This window comes from Nicotiana tomentosiformis, chromosome 2, assembly GCF_000390325.3.
Source record: "Nicotiana tomentosiformis chromosome 2, ASM39032v3, whole genome shotgun sequence".
Classification (NCBI taxonomy): Eukaryota; Viridiplantae; Streptophyta; class Magnoliopsida; order Solanales; family Solanaceae; genus Nicotiana; species Nicotiana tomentosiformis.
The window spans coordinates 65,878,244-65,899,252 of record NC_090813.1 but is presented as its reverse complement, the minus strand read 5'-3'; the positions used below and the strand labels follow the sequence as shown (position 1 = coordinate 65,899,252).

The following is a 21,009-nucleotide window of genomic DNA, read 5'->3' as shown; positions in this document are numbered from 1 at the left end:
CAAATGATTAAAGAAGTTCTGTTGAGAATCATATGCATATGAGAGAAAATGCCTTTCTCACCACCTTTAGACAAATAATCAGCAGTCATGAACAACATAACATAAGAAAATTCACTGTTGTATATTTTTGCTACTGAATACGTTCAATTTGCTTCCTTCCAGAGAATGAGGAAAATAAGTCATTTGAATTGTTATGTGTTTTTTGTGTCTAAAGGTATCTATGTCATGTTCATAACATATAAAAATGTTGAAACAAAGACTGTTGTACTTAAAACTCATATATATACTCTCTTTTTTTGCGTCGAAGACATCTTTAGTTCCTTGTCATTCCATAGTAACAACCATATACATGCTAGTACAGTTTCCAAATCATTAGATGTACAACTTTTAATGTTTCATAGTTTTTACCTTGATTTCAAGTTGTACGATAACAGAAATTAGAATAGGGGAAATTTGAAAAAGATACACATGAACAACGAAAGAGAAGGTGTGTTTCTTATTTTAGTACGCTTTGTTTTTGTCTTTTTATTGCAGGTTTTTTTCTCGGTGGTTATTTCATGATGTAAGGTTATATTCTCATGCAGTTTTGTAATAACAACAATACGGGAAATAAAGATCATATATTAAAGTTAAATTCGAACAATGACATGACATGGAGACAATACTATTCAGAAACATGTTTACATAAATAAGTTTACCAAAACAAACTGCAACAGAGAGAAATTTGTACATCAATACAACTTCTACTGCAGTGACCATACTGAAAAGCACAAAAGGATACAATAATTTTGTCTACTCTTAAACATCAAAAGTTCTAAAACCAACAAGCAGTGACCATACTGAAAAGCACAAAAGGATACAATAATTTTGTCTACTCTTAAACATCAAAAGTTCTAAAACCAACAAATAAACACTCTACTTACTTTTTTTTGGTGGCTTGCTCGATAACTTCATCGTCATGTATGATTAGGTTTCTTCTCTTTCTAATCTTTCTTAATAAAGTTCTTCTCCTCCTACAGTGAAAACCGTCATTGACATGTGGATCTTCAGGAGAGTCTTCAAATTCCTCCAAAGAGACATTAGTAGATTCCTGTATAGTTTTCAGAATAAATATTATTTACATATCTATTGAATATGCTAATTTTTTTGTAGTTGAAAGTTTGCTAAATAAAACAGTAAAGAAATTTACCTTTCCTTCAACAAAACGTTTTGTTGCAATGTTATCCTCAACTTTCTTTTTCCCCTGCATAAGCAACGAAAATAAAACATATTTTCAGTGTACATATACATCTGGATTACCATTTGAAACAACCTATATCACAATACCTTTTGTTCTTTCCTTGTTGTGTATTGCAATTCCAGATTCTCATCTGGAATGAACAACTTGGATACCGTATAATTTTTAAGCCCCTCTTTAAGATTGTAATTGTTTAATCGTAGCTTGAAAACAAATTCCTTGCCGCAAAGGCCCTGGATTTGTGGAGGTATATTATTGTGTATAACAGTTTAAGGATAGGAAAATAGCATATGAGTTTAAGAAGGATAGCAGAAATTGTTTGAGGACAATGGTATGCGAGGCTTTTATAAAAAGGATTCGGTTAAAAATTTTAAATGATGCCAACGGTTAATTGGAAAGTTACAACCCTTTAGAAAAGCCACTATAACGGAGGCAGGTTTTGCCCAGGAGGATGAAGAGGGCGTCATTATGTCGTTTAACTTTCCGTATATGAATGAAGTCAGATATATGAAGGAACCGATTAAGATTACTTTTTGGGTTATGCAAAAATTGGTGCAACGTGGACTTTCATAGGGACAACCAAACGGATATAGTTGGGCTTTTTAAGACAAACGGATATTTGGGGTTCATTAGGCAATCTGGTTGTACTTTTATTTATTAATTATTAGAGATAGAGATAAGAGATTAGATAAAAGAGATTAGAGATGTTGTGGGGTGTTAAGTAGAGTGAATTATAAGAATGGATGGAAAGATTATTAAAAAATGGAGATAAAAGATATATTGGTTACAGAGAATTGTCATATCATCTTGGCAATCCACTTTCCCATGTAATCTTTGAAGCTTCCGATATAATTTTTTTAATTGTAAATGAATCATCGATCCTTCACTCCATTGTAAAAGTATATTTAAAAGTTTACAAAATCGTCATCTAACTACAAAGAATTAAGTATATCATCTAGCTGTTCCCAATGAAAATATGGTATCAGTATTCCAACTCTTTCATAGTTGATTATAATTTGTATTTTTTGCAGAAATAAATAGCAATAAACCACCGAAGGTAAGAAAGATAGGTTGTCCGTTGACAACTACATAATACCGAAAAGTTTTCCATCTACAGTTGTATGGAAATCCTAATAGAGATGGCACACGGGGCAGGTCGGTAGAAGTGGAAATCTTCATACGACTGGGGGTGGAGAGTTAGCATTGTAGCTTTTATTGTCATCTTCTTTTGCACTTCAATTTTTTCCTTTTATGTAAATCTTTCAGCATACGAGGAAAATGAGATAAAACAATCAATGGGATGTTGCATCAGAAATTTGTTGGTTAACGTTAATTTCTAGCGCTTAAAAATGATATAATAAATATATTCTAAGTCCACTCTTTGCATTAATACTCTAGTAAACTCCTATAAATATTTCAGCTATCAGTTGTAGCTTGTTTAACTTTAAAATATTCAATCCGCAACCTTAAATATATGAAAACCTATTCAGTTGTACCTGTAACTGTGATATACGTAATGTTAAATGTGAAAAATCATTGAAACAAATAAAATTCTATCTCAACAATATAATTATCTGCAACAATCTAATTCAAAAGTCATAAATGTAATAACATATATAATATCTTTGTATATACAAATATATTCGGAGTCATTCTTGGATTCAAAGGTCACAAATGCAATAACATTTATAAAATTTTTACGGACACAAATATATTTGAACTCATTCTTTGCATGAATGATCTGGTAAAACTCCTTTATATATGTCAGCTCTCAGTTGTACTTGTTTATTTGTAAAATATTCAATCCGGATTTGTGAGATTTCCCTATAACTCAAATCTGTGGAAACTTCATATTCTTTAGCAGAACCTGTAAAATCATAAACATAATGTTAATTGAAGAAACCAAAAAAAAGAAAAAAAAAAAAGAAATAACATTGTTAAATGTAGAATGAAAATTTACCTCGACAAATATTTGTACAATCTCGCTGTGAATGATATATAATATTTGCATCCATTGTAGGAATCCTGTATGATAAAATATAGTGTGAAGATATAAGCACGGGAAAAATCATATAAATCAGTTTAAATGTACTTTAAACTTTATAAGAACTGGTCATCATATAAACTACCTTTATGCTTTATTAAATGTGAAACACCCCAAGAGGTAGTAACACATCATGGAGTAGGGTAAAAAATAATTAAGGAAGAAAGATGGGATTTATTGTAGGGCGGAGTAAATAAGAGGAAGAGTGTTTAATGCATATGTCGATCTTCAAGCACAACACATTTGAATAGAGCAGGGAAAATATAATAATGCTAATATAGGGAGAATCTATATTTAATTAAATAGAAATAAAAAGTCTTTAAAATTTTGCCAAGGAAAAGCATATATTTACGTGATCATTTCAATGTACAACAATACCACAATTTGGGATTCATGGTGAAAGGATCCGGATAGGATTACAGTTTGTACAAACAGAAGATGAGAAAAAATTAGTTGGCAAGTGCTACTGGAATTGAAGCAGTATAAGGTTCTGCTAATCTTATGAACACCAGTATTCTAGTTTTTTATATTCACACATCAATTTAAGAGTATAAATAACAATATCGGCATTATCCGTAAGAGAAATAGCTAACGAACACATCATAGAGCAGGGTAAAAAATAATTAAGAAAGAAAGATGGGATTTATTGTGGGGTGGAGGAAATAAGAGGAAAAGAAGTCAACGTTTGATTTAAATAAAGATGAAGAAGAATAGGTAAAATAGATTTCCTGATAGGTCTAATATTGCTGCAACTAAAAGTATTTTTCTGATCATTAGGCTTCAACTAGTGTGTTAAATGCATATGTCGATCTTCAAGCAGAACATAAAAGAGCAAAGCATGAAAAAATCAAGTTTTTTGCAGCATAATTGAGGAAAAACCACATATTGTGGACCCGGTTTTGCATATGTCAAAAGAAAAGGAAACCAATAGAAAGAAAAAGATTTAACTCTACAGAAAGAAGGTAGGAAATCAATACTTGTTGGTTAAATGGAAGAATAGCCGTTTCTATGTTTAATGCATATATTGCTTAAAGTAGAACATAAAAGTGTAAAGTAGAAATTACTAACAGAGAAGAGAAGGAAGTTGAACGACTATCCAATAGTAATTTATACGGTTACGGTGAATATCTAATATAGTCTAAACATCATATTACCAAACTTTTTATAAACAAATTTTATAGATATTGTTTTCGAATGCGTGAGTTTTGAAGGAAGAGAAGTAACAGAAAGTTGAACTACTATGCAATACCAAAATCCAAGGCTATAATAAGAATCTAATATAGTATAAAGTACATAACAGTAAATTATATATAAACAACATTTGATATAGATTTTGTCTATAGATATTAGAATTCTTCTTGTTGATGAGCGAAAAATAATTGAAGGTTCCATACTATTTTATGTATGAATTTCAGCAGACTCTAAAAATATATGTGGCCTATAGGCGTAAATGAAATGACATGAACAGTGAGGATTCATATAGCCGACTCCAGCTAGAGCGGTGTAGTTGGGGGAGAGGGTGATGGCTATTTTATTCCGACTGCATTCGTTGCTGATGTTGATTTAGTTTTTTTTCTTGAAAAGGGTCGGGTTGAAGATGGAAGCAGTGCGGGTGTAAAGGTTCTATCAATTGAATTAGAAACAATGCGAGGTGAAAGGGAATTTATATTAGAAATAGCTGCATTGTCTGATATTAGGCATGAAAATCTTGTCACCCTCAATGGATACTGACCAGCAGACTCTTATTCCATGATTACATGGAAAACAATAGCCTAACACAATCTTTTCTAGGTAAAATTTCTTTAAACTATTTAAGTTATATATACCGTCAGTGTAAAAAACTTGATAGTGTAAAATTTCTTACGCTAATAGTGTTATTGAACTGTATTTGTAAAATAATTCTGGAGAAGATAAAATAACAAATAAACAGAAATATAAACGAAACAGAATTTAATCCGAGCCCACTGAATTTACAGTGTTTCCTTAAGGAATTTAATCCCATCCTAGTACCCAAGGTTGTGGATTATTTCCTCCCAGGATAGAACGAATTACACACTGGTGTAGCGATACTTCAAACACCAGTGTTTCAGCGAACACAAGGATCGGTAGCAAATCACACTTACTGTTGCGTTGTTTGTAGTTAAAACAATGCAGAAGAAAGGAGGAGAAGTCAGAAATTCGTATGGAAAATCTGAGAGAATGGACTGATATTTATAGCCAATTTTGAGCTCAAACTTAAGAAGTGCAACTCTTCAAATCCGAAGAGGTGCCAACTGTTTATTCAAATCTGAAGAGGTGCAAACTGTTCTTCAAATCTCAAGAGGTGCAAACCGTTTTGTAAATGTCTTTTACAAAAAGCGAAGCGCATATACTATTATGTTTTAATATTAATATTTTGTTTACAAAAAATCGGATATTTAATAACAATTCTGTTAATATTTACTAGTAACAAATAAATTTGGTACAAAAAATTAATCGATCATTTGACCAAATCCAAATCTGATGCCGAGCGAGCGAGCGACGACGACGGCGCGAGACTTGCCTTCTTCTTAACTCTTTAAGAGCTAGAAGAAGTACAATTGTATATATACCCATCAAAATCTTTTCATCTTTCAATATGGGACAATATCCCTTTGTCAAGGAGGGAAATTAAAAACATTTTAATTTCCCTCAATTTCCCATTCACCCTCTTTTAAGCTAACATTTAAGCTTAAAACCCCAATAATTTTAAGCTATATTTAAGCTTAAAAATCCACCAATCCCCCACATGAATGGGGAATGGCTATATCACAGAAATATGTATGAAAAACTGTGTGATTCGCAAACAAGGATTAATTGTATCAGGATAAGTAGGTTTCCCTTTGAACTTTCCGTAGTGAACTTATATCAGATATACTCGGTCAATCGGTAGATTTGATATCTTTGAACCGTCGAACTTTGGTGTATACCTAGACAACCATAAGTCACATAACCAACCCTTAACCGTCTTTGGCTCGCATTGTTGTGTTCGTTTCAGTCATGAACACCGCCTGGTTTAATAAGTGCGTAGAGAATTGGCCTTACAAAATTTCCCTTGAAGCGGCTAACACTTCACACTTACATAGGTGATTCCTAAACGTGTCATCCCGTAGATACACTATTTGATATACCCCGTATCAAATTTAGAAATCATTAAAAAGCCTTAATGCTTTATCCTTGGTACTGAATATTGTCTCATCACGAGAATGGACCAAACTTTTAGTTGACAATGTTGAACCGTCATTAATGACTTTGTTTGATCTCCTTTAACCTAGATCTTGGGATCTCTAGTCTTCTAGGTAGAGTTACCGCCATAATGGCTTGTTCTCGGCCATAGTCCCATTCCCCTCGATGATTTCTCAACTACCTCTCTAGTTAGGCCTTTTGTAAGTGGATTCGATACATTATCGCTTGACTTTACATAGTCAATCGTGATAATTCCTCTAGAGAGTAATTGCCTAACAGTTTTATGTCTTCGTCGTATATGACGAGATTTACCGTTATACATCACGCTCCCAGCCCTTCCAATTGCCGCTTGACTATCGCAATGTATGCATATTGGTGCCAACGGTTTGGGACAAAATGGAATGTCTTCCAAGAAATTTCGGAGCCATTCAGCTTCTTCACCGGCTTTATCTAAGGCTATGAACTCAACTTCCATTGTAGAACGGGCAATACAAGTTTGCTTGGACGACTTCCAATATACCGCTCCTCCACCAATAGTGAATACATATCCACTTGTGGACTTAGAATTAGTTGAACCGGTGATCCAATTTGCATCACAATACCCCTCAATCACCGCAGGATATTTACTGTAGTGCAAAACAAAGTCCTGGGTATGTTCTAAATATCCCAAAACTCGTTTCATTGCCATCCAATGAGATTGACCTGGATTGCTCGTGTATCGACTCAGTTTGCTTATAGCATAAGCTATATCTGGTCGTGTACAATTCATGATATACATTAAGCATCCCAACACACGAGCATAATCCAATTGTGATATGCTTTGGCCTTTGTTCTTTGCTAATGCAAGATTCACGTCAATTGGAGTCTTTGCAACTTTAAACCCTAAGTGCTTGAATTTTTCAAGTACTGTCTTAATATAATGAGATTGTGATAATGCCAGACCTTGAGGAGTCTTATTGATCTTAATCCCCAGAATTAAATAAGCAACTCCCAAGTCCTTCATATCAAACTTGCTAGTTAGCATACGCTTAGTCGCATTTATGTTGGCAATGTCATTACTCATTATCAGCATATCATCCACATATAAGCAAACAATGACTATGTGATTTGAAACATTTTTAATGTACACACATTTATCAAATTGATTTATCTTAAAACCATTTGACAACATTATTTGGTCAAATTTCGCATGCCATTGTTTGGGTGCTTGTTTTAGTCCGTAAAGAGACTTAACAAGTCTACATACCTTCTTTTCTTTACCAGGAATCACAAACCCTTCAGGTTGTTCTATGTAGATTTCTTCCTCCAAATCTCCATTTAAGAAGGTCGTCTTAACATCCATTTGATGAATTTCAAGACCATAAACTGCAGCTAATGCTACTAACATTCGTATTGACATAATTCTTGTAACTGGAGAGTATGTATCAAAATAATCAAGACCTTCTCGCTGTCTATACCCTTTGATTACAAGTATTGCCTTATATTTATCAATATTGCCATCATCTTTCATTTTCCTCTTAAAAATCCATTTAGAACCCAAAGGTTTATTTCCAGGAGGAAGATCAACCAATTCCCATGTATGGTTGTTCAACATGGATTCTATTTCATTATTAACAGCCTCTTTCCAAAACAATGATTCCGAAGAAGACATAGCTTCTTTAAATGTTCGAGGCTCATTTTCCAATAAGAAAGTCACAAAATCTGGTCCAAATGAAGTAGACGTTCTTTGACGTTTACTACGTCTTGGATCCTCCTGATTAAATGTACTTTCTTTTGTTTCTTCTTTTGGTCGTTTAGATCCTTCACCAATCAACTCACATTCCTTTTTATATGGGTATATATTTTCAAAGAATTCAGCATTATCTGATTCTATAACCGTATTGTTATGAATGTCGGGATTTTCTGATTTAAGAACCAGAAATCGATATGCTTTACTATTGGTTGCATATCCTATGAAAACACAATCAACGGTTTTCGGTCCTATTTTTACTCTTTTAGGTTTAGGAACTTGCACTTTTGCCAAACACCCACACACTTTAAAATAATTCAAGTTGGGCTTCCTTCCTTTCCATTTTTGATATAGAATGGATTGTGTTTTGCTATGGGGTACTTGATTTAGTATCCGGTTAGCCGTAAGAACGGCTTCCCCCCACAAGTTCTGTGGCAAACCAGAACTTATCAACAATGCGTTCATCATCTCCTTCAATGAACGATTCTTTCTTTCCTCAATCTCATTGGATTGGGGCATGTAAGGGGCAGTTGTTTGATGAATTATTCCATATTCTAAACATATTTCTTCAAAAGGAGATTCATATTCGCCACCCCTATCACTTCTTATCATTTTAATTTTCTTGTTAAGTTGCGTTTCAACTTCATTTTTGTATTGCCTGAATGCATCTATTGCTTCATCTTTACTATTAAGTAAGTAAACATAGCAATATCGAGTACTGTCATCAATAAAAGTTATAAAATACTTTTTTCCACCGCGAGATGGTATTGACTTCATGTCGCAAATATCTGTGTGAATTAAGTCTAAAGAATTTGAATTCCTTTCAACTGACTTATAAGGATGTTTAACATACTTAGATTCCACACATATTTGACATTATGATTTGTCGCATTCAAACATAGGCAATACTTCCAAATTAATCATTTTCCGCAAGGTTTTGTAATTGAGATGACCCAAACGTATATGCCATAATTCATTTGACTCAAGTAAGTAAGAAGAAGCTGAAATTTTATTATTATTCTCAATAACCATTACATTCAGCTTGAAAAGGCCCTCAGTGAGGTAACTTTTTCCTACAAACATTTCATTCTTACTTATTACAACCTTATCGGATACAAAAATACACTTAAACCCATTCTTAACAAGAAGTCCAGCAGAGACTAAGTTCTTTCTAATCTCGGGAACATGAAGGACGTTGTTCAAGGTCACCACCTTACCAGAAGTCATTTTCATAAATATCTTTCCAGATCCTTCAATTTTGGCCGTTGCAGAATTTCCCATAGAAAGTGTCTCTTCGGGTCCAACAAGAGCATATGTAGCAAACGCTTCTCTAACAGCACAAACATGGCGAGTGGCTCCAGAATCAATCCACCACTTTTTAGGATTTCCCACCAGGTTGCATTCAGAAAGCATAGCACACAAGTCATCGATATCTTCGTGCTTTTCAACCATGTTTGCTTGACCCTTCTTCTTGTCTTTCTTTGGAGCACGACAATCTGCAGATCTGTGTCTAGCTTTTTCACAGTTGTAGCAATTTCCGTTGAACCACTTCTTGCTTGTGTTGCTTTTCGGTCCTTAAGACTTCTTCCTCTTTCTATCCTCAACGATGTTTGCTCCCATTATTGTTGAGTTTCCACTGCCTTTCTTTTCAGCAACTTTGTTGTCCTCTTCGATTCTCAACCGAACAATGAGATCTTCAAGGGACATCTCTTTTCGTTTATGTTTCAAGTAGTTTTTGAAGTCCTTCCACAAAGGAGGAAACTTCTCAATCATTGCTGCAACTTGGAACGCTTCATTGATGACAAGACCTTCAGCGAAAATTCTGTTAGTAGAAACAATATAATTAATACTTTAAACATTAGTATTAATTTGACTTATACCTTCAGCAAGGAAATCGTGAATAATCACTTGTAATTCTTGGACTTGGGTAATAACAGACTTGCTATCTACTATTTTATAGTCCAAAAATTTAGCAGCACCAAATTTCTTTAACCCGGCATCTTCCGTTTTGTATTTCCTTTCAAGCGCTATCCACAGTTGTTTTGACGTCTCCATATTACTATAGACGTTATACAGATCGTCCTCTAGTCCGCTAAGAATGTAATTCTTGCATAAAAAATCAGAATGCTTCCACGACTCAGTCACGAGAAAGCGTTCATTTTCTGGAGTTTCGTCGGGCAAAACAGAAACATCTTCCTTAATGAACTTCTGCAGACTTAAAGTCGTCAAGTAGAAGAACATCTTCTGCTGCCAGCGCTTGAAATCAATCCCGAAAAACTTTTCGGGTTTTTATGCCCGTGCCAATGCCGGTGTTGTTCGGCTTGTCAATGCATTGGCAGTCACCATAGGAACAATCTGGTTCCCGTTGTCATTCGTCATTTCTGTAAAAGAATGACACCAACAAACGTTAAAATCACGTAGATTTTAATCTTCACTGGAGTAGAAAACCACACAGATTTTAATCTCCAGAAACAGTGAGTATAGCACAAATACAGAAAATATTAAATTCCTTAAGCTTGTTATTGAACTATATTTGTAAAATAATTTTGGAGAAGATAAAATAACAAATAAACAGAAATGTAAACGAAACAGAATTTAATCTGAGCCCACTGAATTCACAGTGTTTCCTTATGGAATTTAATCCCCTCCTAGTACCCAAGGTTGTGGATTATTTCCTCCCAGGATAGAACGAATTACACATTGGTGTAGCGATACTTCAAACACCAGTGTTTCAGCGAACACAAGGATCGGTAGCAAATCACACTTACTGTTGCTTTGTTTGTAGTTAAAACAATGCAGAAGAAAGGAGGAGAAGTCAGAAATTCGTATGAAAAATCTGAGAGAATGGACTGATATTTATAGCCAATGTTGAGCTCAAACTTAAGAGGTGCAACTCTTCAAATCCGAAGAGGTGCCAACTGTTTATTCAAATCTGAAGAGGTGCAAACTGTTCTTCAAATCCGAAGAGGTGCAAACTATTTTGTAAATGTCTTTTACAAAAAGCGAAGAGCATATACTATTACGTTTGAATTTAATATTAATATTCCGTTTACAAAAAAACGGACATTTAATAACAATTATGTTAATATATACTATTAACAAATAAATTTGGTCCAAAAAATTAATCAATCAATCGATCATTTGACCAAATCCAAATCCGAAGCCGAGCGAGCGACGACGACGGCGGCGCGAGACTTTTCTTCTTCTTAACTCTTTAAGAGCTAGAAGAAGTACAATTGTATATATACCCATCAAAATCTTTTCCTCTTCCAATATGGAACAATATCCCTTTGTCAAGGAGGGAAATTAAAAATATTTCAATTTCCCTCTATTTCCCATTCACTCTCTTTTAAGCTACATTTAAGCTTAAAAACTCAATAATTTTAAGCTACATTTAAGCTTAAAAAGCCAACAAATAGTACATATAACTTAAACGCATTCTTTAATATCTCTCTCATATTAAATTTTTGGAAGAGTCCAATCACACTGAGATGGCTCAAATTGATTGTTTTGATAAGCAAGGGGAAGAGCAAAACAGAAGTAAATTTACATGGGCACTTGGGAGAGAAATTTCAAAAGGAATAGCAAAAGGACTTTAATATCTACATGAAGAAGTGAATCAACACATTGTACACAGAGATACTAAGGCCAGCAATATACTTCTTGATCAGAATTTTACACCAAAAATTGCATATTTTGGTTTGCCTAGGCTATTTCTAGCAATAAGACTCCAAAGCTATAAACATCTGATTTCCGAGTTAAATGTCCACTAATGGCGTATTATGGAGAAAGATAGCCTCTTTAGGCATAAGGTAATTAAGTAAAGTAATTAACAACATGATCAGCAATAAACACTCAAATGTGGAATCCAAAATAAGCAAAATGTAGTTTGAACTTACAATGTTCCAGCAATTCAGGAAGTTATGTGGGAAGTTTTAAACGCGTAAAGTAGAAATTACTAACAGAGGAGGAAGTTGAATTGACTATCCAATAGTAATTTATACGGTGAATATATAATATAGTCTAACTAAGATAGGCAAACTTGTGTTAACTGTTGGGTGTTCGTCATTACTTGCATCAAAAAACGAAGGTAGAAATACATCACAACACTTAGGAGTAAAAGAGGGTATATTTTGAAGGAAAATAAAGGGCACTTAGATACCGCGAGAAGACAAGATATGTGAAATTTAGAAAAAGCCACCAAGCGGGTTGAAGATACTTCCAACATAATATTGAAAGGGCAGACACAATGCCAAATGCGTAGATCTCCTCGAAAATTTCAAGTTCGGACTCATTGATAAATGGACAGTCTGTGGAATTCATTATTTGGATGATTTTGAATGAAGATATGTAAATTATGTGGTAACGATTATCTCAAAATAGTAATAAAACGTTCTTTTACTCCATATCATCGACACAGTTATCATCAATTGTGGAAAAATCATATTAGTGAAGAATGTTTGGGTTTTTTCTTTACATCCTTAGTTATTGGATAGGGGGAAAATCACAGTATCAAAGAATAGTGACATTATAAGTTCTTATTTAGTGGGAAACATAAATCATATAAAGAAGGTTTGGACTGTACCTCAATCTTTTGATTGTGTTTTCACATCGTTGTTTTTCCACACCTATACAATTAGATTAGGTTTCATAGAAGTTAGTAAGAGCCAAAAATGTAAGAATAAGGCATAAAGGATAAATATTAAACTCTAAAAGGATTACAGACCGAGAATTATGGAGAGAATATCGTTTTTTCCTGAAACAGTGTGGGGGACGGTGTTCTTCGGATGTCTTCATTGGCGTCAAACGAAACAAAATTTGTGTAGGAATAGATAGAACATTTGCCAAATAAGAAATATGCAAAGAAGGGAGCTGTATTTGAGTTGATAGAAATTAATTGACTAATTAAGAGGGTTGGGGGAATCTGAATAGGGGAAAGGGAATTGTAATTTTAAAGAAGGTTTGTTAGGTCTGGGGAAATTGGAAGAGGGGAAACAGAATTGAAAAGTTAAAGAAGGTTTGTTTGGTACAAAGAAGCGGCGTGGCAAGAAGGGAAACTGGAAGCGTAGTTTAGATGAGGTTTGTTTGATGCGAAGAATCGGTGCCGGGAGAATGAATGCGAAGCGTTTTTGTTTTTTAATGGGGAAAAACGTGAAGCCTAGAAAATTTAATTGCTGGTCATTGAGAGTGCCACCTCATCGAGTTTAGGGTCCTCTATTTTATATATATATATATATATATATATATATATATATATATATATATATAGTGGCAGAGCCACATTGTTTTAAGGGTGTTAATTGACACCCCTTTTCTCGAAAAATTATACTATTTAGAAAGGTTAAAAATTTATTTTTATATATATATTTAATGTGTTGAATTCTCTTAATTTCTTTGATTATTTTTTTTAAAATTTTCTACACTCCTTAATAAAAATTCTAACTATGTTACTATAGAAATAGAGATTAACTAATAGATGTATGTGTAGCTGATCTGTGGATACCTTTGTGTCATAGTAGGACTCCAGTTGTGGAAACATATCAGTGAGATGTAGGGGGCGGGGGGCAGGGGGGAGGGGGGGGTTCCAATACTCATCAAACTCTCTGTCTTTTCCCTTCTATTTATTTTGAACCTCTTAGTTAAATTAAAATTATGTAGATGAGGTGCAAAATATTCATGCATTGAGCACGTTTCTGGCAAGTGTAAACTTGCTCTTTTCAACTCTTTATGAAACGATTACATCTATTTCAATTTGTTAAGCACAATTAATTATTATTTGAGGAGTCAATAATTTATCTTTACAATATTTTAACTATAAAATATTTTGTATAGTTCTAGTTTCTAAATGCGTAATATAAAAAAGATTTATTTTAAGAGAAAAATCATAAGAATCGAATCATACGTATTGGAAAAATGATATTGTTTAGCCTCTCTCAAAATAATAGCAGAAAAATATATATTTTTTGTATATATATACATTCTGTATGTTATATATAAAATATATACAAATTTTATACACTTTTTCAGCTACCAAATATAAATAGTTTTTGGCGCACGATAAAAGTGATAATATCCTATACGTATTGTTGTAACTACCCGACTTGTCGTTTTAAGGATTAGCGTCTCGTTCAACGACTTAAGGTCATGAGAAACTTTGTGATGTGTATTATGACTTGCGTGTGTGGTCGAGTTTGGTTTTCGGATGATTCGGGATTAAATTGAAAGAACAATTCCCATTTTTGAAACTTAAATGAAAAAAGTAGACCAGTGTTGGACTTTTGAGTACACGACCCTAGAACAGAGTTTTGTTTATTCCAATAGTTTCGTATTGTGATTTTGGACTTAGGAGCGTGTCCGAAAAATTATTTGGAAGCCCGTAGTTAAATTAGGCTTGAGGTCAAAATTTGACTTGTGTGCAAAATTTGAGGTCAATCGGACTTGATTTGATAGGTTTCGGCGTCGAATGTAGAAGTTAAAATTTCTTAGTTTCATTAAGCTTGAATCGGGGTATGATTCGTGATTTTAGCATTGTTTGATGTGGTTTGAGGTTTCGACTAAGTCCGTAATATGTTTTGAGACTTCTTGGTATGTTCGGACGGGGTCCCGAGTAGCTCGGGTGAGTTTCGGGGTGGTTTCGGACCATTTCTAGACTATTTTTAGTTGTTGGTTTTTGGCCACAGAGGTATGCATCGCGATCGCGGACAAACGGTCGCGATCGCGAAGAGCAATTTTGCTGTTTGGACACGATGAATCGCGCGCGTATAGGAAAATTCTGCTGCACTGACCCGATTTTGAAAGCTTATATCTCGCAATCTATAAGGAATTTGGAGATGATCCAAAAATAAAAGTTGTAGCCCTTTGTGTCTAATTTTCAGAAAATCAAACCATTTAGTATTTGGAGTTGTGTACAAAAAGTTATGGTTGATATAATACAGGCTGTTTGGGAAGAATTTAGAAATCGCTAAGAAGAAATTTGTGTTGCACAGGGCTAACTTTGGCAGTTTATATCTCGCAATCTATAAGGAACTGTGAGATGAGCAAAACATGAAATTTGTATCCCTTGGTGTCTAGTTTTCAGAAAGTTAAACCATTTACAATTTGGAGTTTTGTAAAAAAGTTATGACCATTATACTAGAGGATATCTGGAAGAGATGGGCACTTGTTCTTTGCGATTGCGAAAGGCAAATTTTGGGCTGAGAAAAGTTGTGCTTCGCGATAGCGAAGTATTTTCCGCAATTGCGAAGAGTAAATACCTGGGCAGTAGCTATATTTCGAGGTTTCAACCATTTTTAACATATTTGGAGTTATGGAGCTCGGATTGAAGCGATGTTTGAAGCGATTTTTACCATATAGATTGGGGTAAGTGTTCTATATCCTAAAGTGTTTATATTTCATGAATCTATGATTATATTCATCGTTTAATTTGGATTTTAATGGAAAAAATTAAGATTTTGGCAAAATCTTACAAAAATAAAAATTTAAGATTTGGAGGTCGAGTTATTATCGGAATTTGATAAAATTAGTATGGTTGAACTTGTATCAGAATGAGTACTCGGATTTCATGAAAATTATGTCGGGTTCCGAGAGGCGGGCCCCGCGTTGACTTTTGTTGACTTTTGTTACCTTTTTGGAATAAATTTTTAAGTCGGCGTATTATTATCCGGAATTATTTCCGATAAATTTTAATAAAGTTGTACAATTAATTTGGATAGATTTGAGCTATCCGGAAGTCAATTCAAGCAAGAAGGCAATTTCGGAATATCAGCATAACTTCAAAAAGGTAAGTATCTTGCCTAATCTTGAGTGGGGGAATTACCCCTTAGGCATTGAGTCTTATGTGAAAATTGTGTGATTGGAAGCCGTGTACGCGAGGTGACGAGTACGTACTCGGGCTGATATGTGCAAATTTTATTGCTTTAAAGTTTTAGATATTTTTATGTATTAAATTGGATAATTGTTGGCATTTTAGCAAATCCTTGAATTATCACGCCTCATTCCTTATTTGTGAAGTTTGTGTTTTATATAATAATTTGGTGTTATTGTCACTTAGATTTTATGTGAATTCCGTGTGTTTGTTGATTTGATATTTTTCTTGGAATTAAATTCATGATGGAATCCTTATCTGCAAATATTTATTAAATAAGTTTAAATTGAGGAGTTAATATAATTATCAACAATTTGGATTAATGAATGTGTTGCCCTATACTGAGTATTTTTCATCTCTGTGGATTGTTTTGAGGTTATATATACATTATGTGGAGCCTTGGGCTATTTGTTGAGAAATTTATTGACTCTGCTACATATTTGAAATTTTGTTGTGGTTAGTGGCAAATTGTGATATGAATTATTGTATTGTGTTGTGGTTTAAACACTCTCCTTGATGTTATTTATGCTTTCTACCTTGCTTGTTAATGATATACATGTGCTTGGTAAGGAAGAGTGTAAAGCACGAAGGGTGATGCCGTGCCATTTGAGAGTGTAAAGTACGAAGGGTGATGCCGTGCCATTTGAATTATAAAATCATATGAGGGAGAGTGTAAAGCACGAACGGTGATGCCGTGCTATTTGAGAGTGTAAAGCACGAAGGGTGATGCCGTGCTATTTGAGAGTATAAAGCTCGAAGGGTGATGCCGTGCCATTGAGAGTGTAAAAGTATAAAGGGTGATGCCATGCCATTTCATTTATATTATCAGGTGAGGATGAGAGTAAAAGCACGAAGGGTGATGCCGTGCCATTACTTTTATATTATCATATATTCATAGCACGAAGGGTGTTTCCGTGCAGGCGAGGACGAGAGACATACATTATATTGTGATATCATTTTGTTGTGTATACATTCATGCCTTTATCTTGAGATGTTATTGTGCACCTACGTTTTCTATGTGATTTGTAGTCGTGGTTGCTTCCTGTGTGCCTCCCCCTTTATTTCTTTTATTGTTATTGGCATTTCCCCCACCTAGTTGATATTGTTATATATAAGCACGGTGAGAAAGAGATAAATGCACGAAGGGTGTTGCCGTGCCAATTGATTTGATCTAAATATATACATTGGGTGAGAATGAGACAAGTGCACGAAGGTATTGTCGTGCCATTTGATGTGCTATATTGACTATATTTCTCACACGAGGAAAGTTAAATGAGGTGTCACATGGTGACTTTTACTTGAAAGAATTATATTCGAAAGATATTTATTTGAAAGAGATTTACTTGAAAGAATTATATTCGGAAGAAATTTATTTGAAAGAATTGTATTTGAAAGAGATTTATTTGAAAGAATTATATTTGAAATATATTTATTTGAAGGAATTATATTTGAAAGAGATTTATTTGAAAGAATTATATTTGAAGATATTTATTTGAAGGAATTATATTTGAAAGAGATTTATTTAAAGGAATTATATTTGAAAGAGATTTATTTGAAAAGAATTATATTTGAAAGATATTTATTTGAAGGGAGTATATTCGAAATATATTTATTGGAAAGTATTATATCCTGAAGATTATTATTTGATAGGCGAAAGATTTATATTTGAAGGACTTGATTAATTGGTTGTACTTGTACTCATTATTTATTGAACAATATTAATGGTGTTTTTGTTGCCCTGGTGTGTATATCACTGGTTGATTAGTATTGCCATCATTGTTATTTGTTTCCTATTATTTTTATATATTATATTGCACAGGTTATTAGACGAGTGAGTGTCTTGACTGTACCTCGTTACTACTCCACTGAGGTTAGTCTTGATACTTACTGGGCACCGACTGTGGTGTACTCATACTACACTTTTGTATATTTTTGTGCAGAGCCAGGTATTAGAGATATAGGACTCGAACAAAGTTAGAGTATGATCGCAAGGATTCAAGGTAGAGCTGCTTGGTCGTCGCAGTCCCTTGGAATCTTTCTATTTTATGGTATTGTTAATTATTAATCAAACACTATTGAGTATTCGATCCTTGAGATCAATTCATGTATTCAGTTAGAGTTCGTGACTCAGTATTACCAGTCTTGGGAGGTTGTATTAAATTATATGTGTTACAAAAAAAAAATTGGCTTGAATATTAATTATAATCGGCTTACTTAGTCTTAGAGAGTAAGTGCCATCACGACGCCTGTGGTGGAATTTTGGGTCGTGACAAGTTGGTATCAGAGCTCTAGGTTCATAGGTTCTACGAGTCACAAACGAGTTTAGCAGAGTCTTGCGGATCTGTACGGAGACGTCTGTTCTTATCTTCGAGAGGCTACAGAGATTGTAGGAAAATTTTTCACTTCTTTCATTCCTTATCGTGCGGCATTTATTCAGCTTGAAGCATATATCTTATGTTTTTTTGTATCCACTCGTGTATAAAACTGCGCACTCAGTATCAACTATGCGCCAACGGTTCGTGATACTACAGATGGGTTATGAGGGAGCCAGGGTTGCTCAACCATTGTTACAACATGTCGTCCAGATAGAGGATGCGAAATTATTGAGAGATCATTCAGTTGTGCACAATGGGGTGCAGTAGGTTCTGACATCTGGTTGATAAATATGATCTTAAGAAGGTTTAATTAATTGCCTAATCATCATAATCGTGGTAGGGTCATGAGGTGGATGTAGATCTGAAATAGTTGGTGGTATTAGAGACTATGTAGTTCGTATGGGATTTCTATTTAGCGAAGGGTACATACTAGCAGCCAAGGCACTGGAGGAAGCGAGTTTAATTGTCACGAGGATGACATGCGCCAAATAAATGGCTTGAGGTGTCTTATGACCGGTGTCCTACGAGTGATGAAGGTTAGTATTGTGAATCATCGGAATATGTCCTATGGATTCGTGCCAAGTGAGGGGAGTGCCCTATCAACGATTAGACTGTGGAGTCATGTGTTATATCAGTTTTGGCCTGAGATGTATTTATGTTGTATTGAAAGGTTCCCCGAAACTTGTATATGATTAAGAGGTGAGATTTGTATGGGATGGTGTTGGGACTTGCGGTATTCCCGCATCCTTAATAATTCTACATTTTAGTACTAGAGGGGTCACAGAAACAATTTCAGAATACTCGGGGTGCTACAATAAGTTTGTTTAATGCACCACCGGCACGGGGTTCCTATAATGGTTATTCCAGTTATCTGGCACTGACTCGGTATGAGCAGTCGAACCCGCGGAGGGGTTGTTATCAGTGTGATGATACTAGGCACATCATGAGAGATTGTCCCAGACTTAGGAGAGCCGGATTTCATCAGAATATTTAGGCTACTGGCTCTATTCCAGTTACTACCACACATGCACAGTCAGATACGTGTGGAGGACAGACGGGTAGAGGGCGCCCTAAAGGGAGAGGCCCAACCCGTTGATATAATTGCTATGACTTGGCTGAGGCCAATACACCGGATGATGTCATACATGCATGATTTAATTTATAATAAAAGGAATATTATTCTTATTTTGATTCAATTCTGATTATCGAGGTGAGACCTCCTACCGTGCTCCATATAGGGTGAGTCTGTGATTTATACACCACTCACGTGTTTATCCCTGTTGGGAGATTTGATGGTGTTAGCCCGTGTCTATCATGTTGTTTTGCACACTATTGAGGGTTATTAGTCCAAAAGTGACTTTCTGTTACTCACTACAGTGGGTTTTGATGTAATTTTGGGATAATTGATTATAATTTTATGAATTATATGCCCTACCGGTATAGGAGTTCATTATGTGTTGTGAAAATTGTTTACAGAATTTATTAAAAAGAATAAAGAAAGGGAATGGAAAAATCTCGGTTGGCACAATGTGCAATATACTTGCGATTCTGAGTTGAGGACGAGATCCTCATATTTTTATATGATGTAAAATATTTAAATTAGGCTACAAGCCACGGTGGAAGTTATATAAGGATGAGGTCCTTGTGGTGAAAAATTTATGAGTTTAAATTCTCCCTTTGTGAAATTAAATTTGCACTATAGTACTTATAGGGAGTCATGCCTGTTAGGCTTATTTGAAAATTCTTGTATGAATTTCTCTATGCATAATTTGCCAAATTCCTGTTGTAATTATTGAGTTTTAACCTACGAGGTGAGTGCCCAGGTGGTGTTAAATGTGACTCGTTAACTCGGGTAAATAATTATGAGGTCTTCATGCCCCGTGTCTCGTTGTTAGTAAGGTGAAGGCTTGAAACGAGATTTTTGTTAACATGAGGTTAATTAACGATGTTGTAATTGATTATGAACAGCTATTATGACTAGAGATGTGGTTATGGGCATACGTATAATGTGTGAGTAGGCACGAAATTACTACAGCCGGTTGAGACTAACACAATGTGTTAATATGAAAATCAGGTCTTTCTGAAATTTATTGGAGTGTAGAAAATTAGCTTCAAAATTTATAAATGAGGATAAAAGAAATAATCTAAACTGAGGTGGCGTTGTCGAATCCATATTACATTTGCGGTGAAGTAGAATCACTCGCGGGTATGTGTGTAATAATAAACTTAGTATTTAATGTCCTCAAAAAGATTCTTGGCACGTTCGAGGACAAACGTATGTTTAAGAGGGGGAGAATATAACGACCCGACTTATCGTTTTAAGGATTAGCATCTTGTTCAACGACTTAAGGTCATAAGCAACTTTGTGATGTGTATTATGACTTGCCTGTGTGGTCGAGTTTGTTTTTCTGATGATTCGGAATTAAATTGAAAGAACAATTCTCATTTTTGAAGCTTAAATGAAAAGAGTTGATCAGAGTTGGACTTTTGAGTAAACGACCCCGGAACAAAGTTTTGATTATTCCAATAGCTTCTGTGGTGATTTTGGACTTAGGA

General features: G+C 34.6%; 1 protein-coding gene and 1 long non-coding RNA gene across 4 annotated transcripts; both read right to left on the bottom strand.

Annotated features, from left to right (window-relative positions):
- Nucleotides 1-610: 610 nt before the first annotated feature.
- On the bottom strand, nucleotides 611-1,688 carry LOC104089074 (uncharacterized). Its single transcript, XR_684697.4, has 3 exons — nucleotides 1,327-1,688; nucleotides 1,190-1,243; nucleotides 611-1,090 (listed from the first exon to the last, which is right to left on the bottom strand). It is a non-coding gene; the product is annotated as an uncharacterized lncRNA (long non-coding RNA).
- Nucleotides 1,689-2,788: 1,100 nt separating this feature from the next.
- LOC104105181 (uncharacterized) lies at nucleotides 2,789-13,369 on the bottom strand. 3 transcript variants are annotated; one of them, XM_070195484.1, is made up of 5 exons: nucleotides 12,941-13,366; nucleotides 12,800-12,842; nucleotides 10,095-10,595; nucleotides 3,198-3,262; nucleotides 2,789-3,104 (listed from the first exon to the last, which is right to left on the bottom strand). In XM_070195484.1, the coding sequence occupies exons 3-5, from the start codon at nucleotides 10,453-10,455 to the stop codon at nucleotides 3,069-3,071; spliced, it is 462 nt and encodes a 153-aa protein (XP_070051585.1). In that variant the 5' UTR covers nucleotides 10,456-10,595; nucleotides 12,800-12,842; nucleotides 12,941-13,366; the 3' UTR covers nucleotides 2,789-3,068. The 3 variants fall into 3 exon arrangements, 2 of the variants coding, with proteins under 2 accessions (XP_070051585.1, XP_009611731.1); XR_011413939.1 differs by lacking the exon at nucleotides 10,095-10,595 and having other exon boundaries at nucleotides 12,941-13,355; XM_009613436.4 differs by lacking the exons at nucleotides 2,789-3,104; nucleotides 3,198-3,262 and adding an exon at nucleotides 9,516-10,022 and having other exon boundaries at nucleotides 12,941-13,369.
- Between the last annotated feature and the right edge of the window lie 7,640 nt (nucleotides 13,370-21,009).

What these genes read in the sequence shown, in the direction of transcription:
- LOC104105181 (XM_009613436.4), bottom strand. Translation starts at nt 10,455, where the DNA reads ATGTTCTTCTACTTGACGACTTTAAGTCTGCAGAAGTTCATTAAGGAA. An exon ending in TCACGATTTCCTTGCTGAAG is followed by an intron (nt 10,023 to 10,094) that starts GTATAAGTCAAA and finishes TTTTCGCTGAAG; the next exon opens with GTCTTGTCATCAATGAAGCG.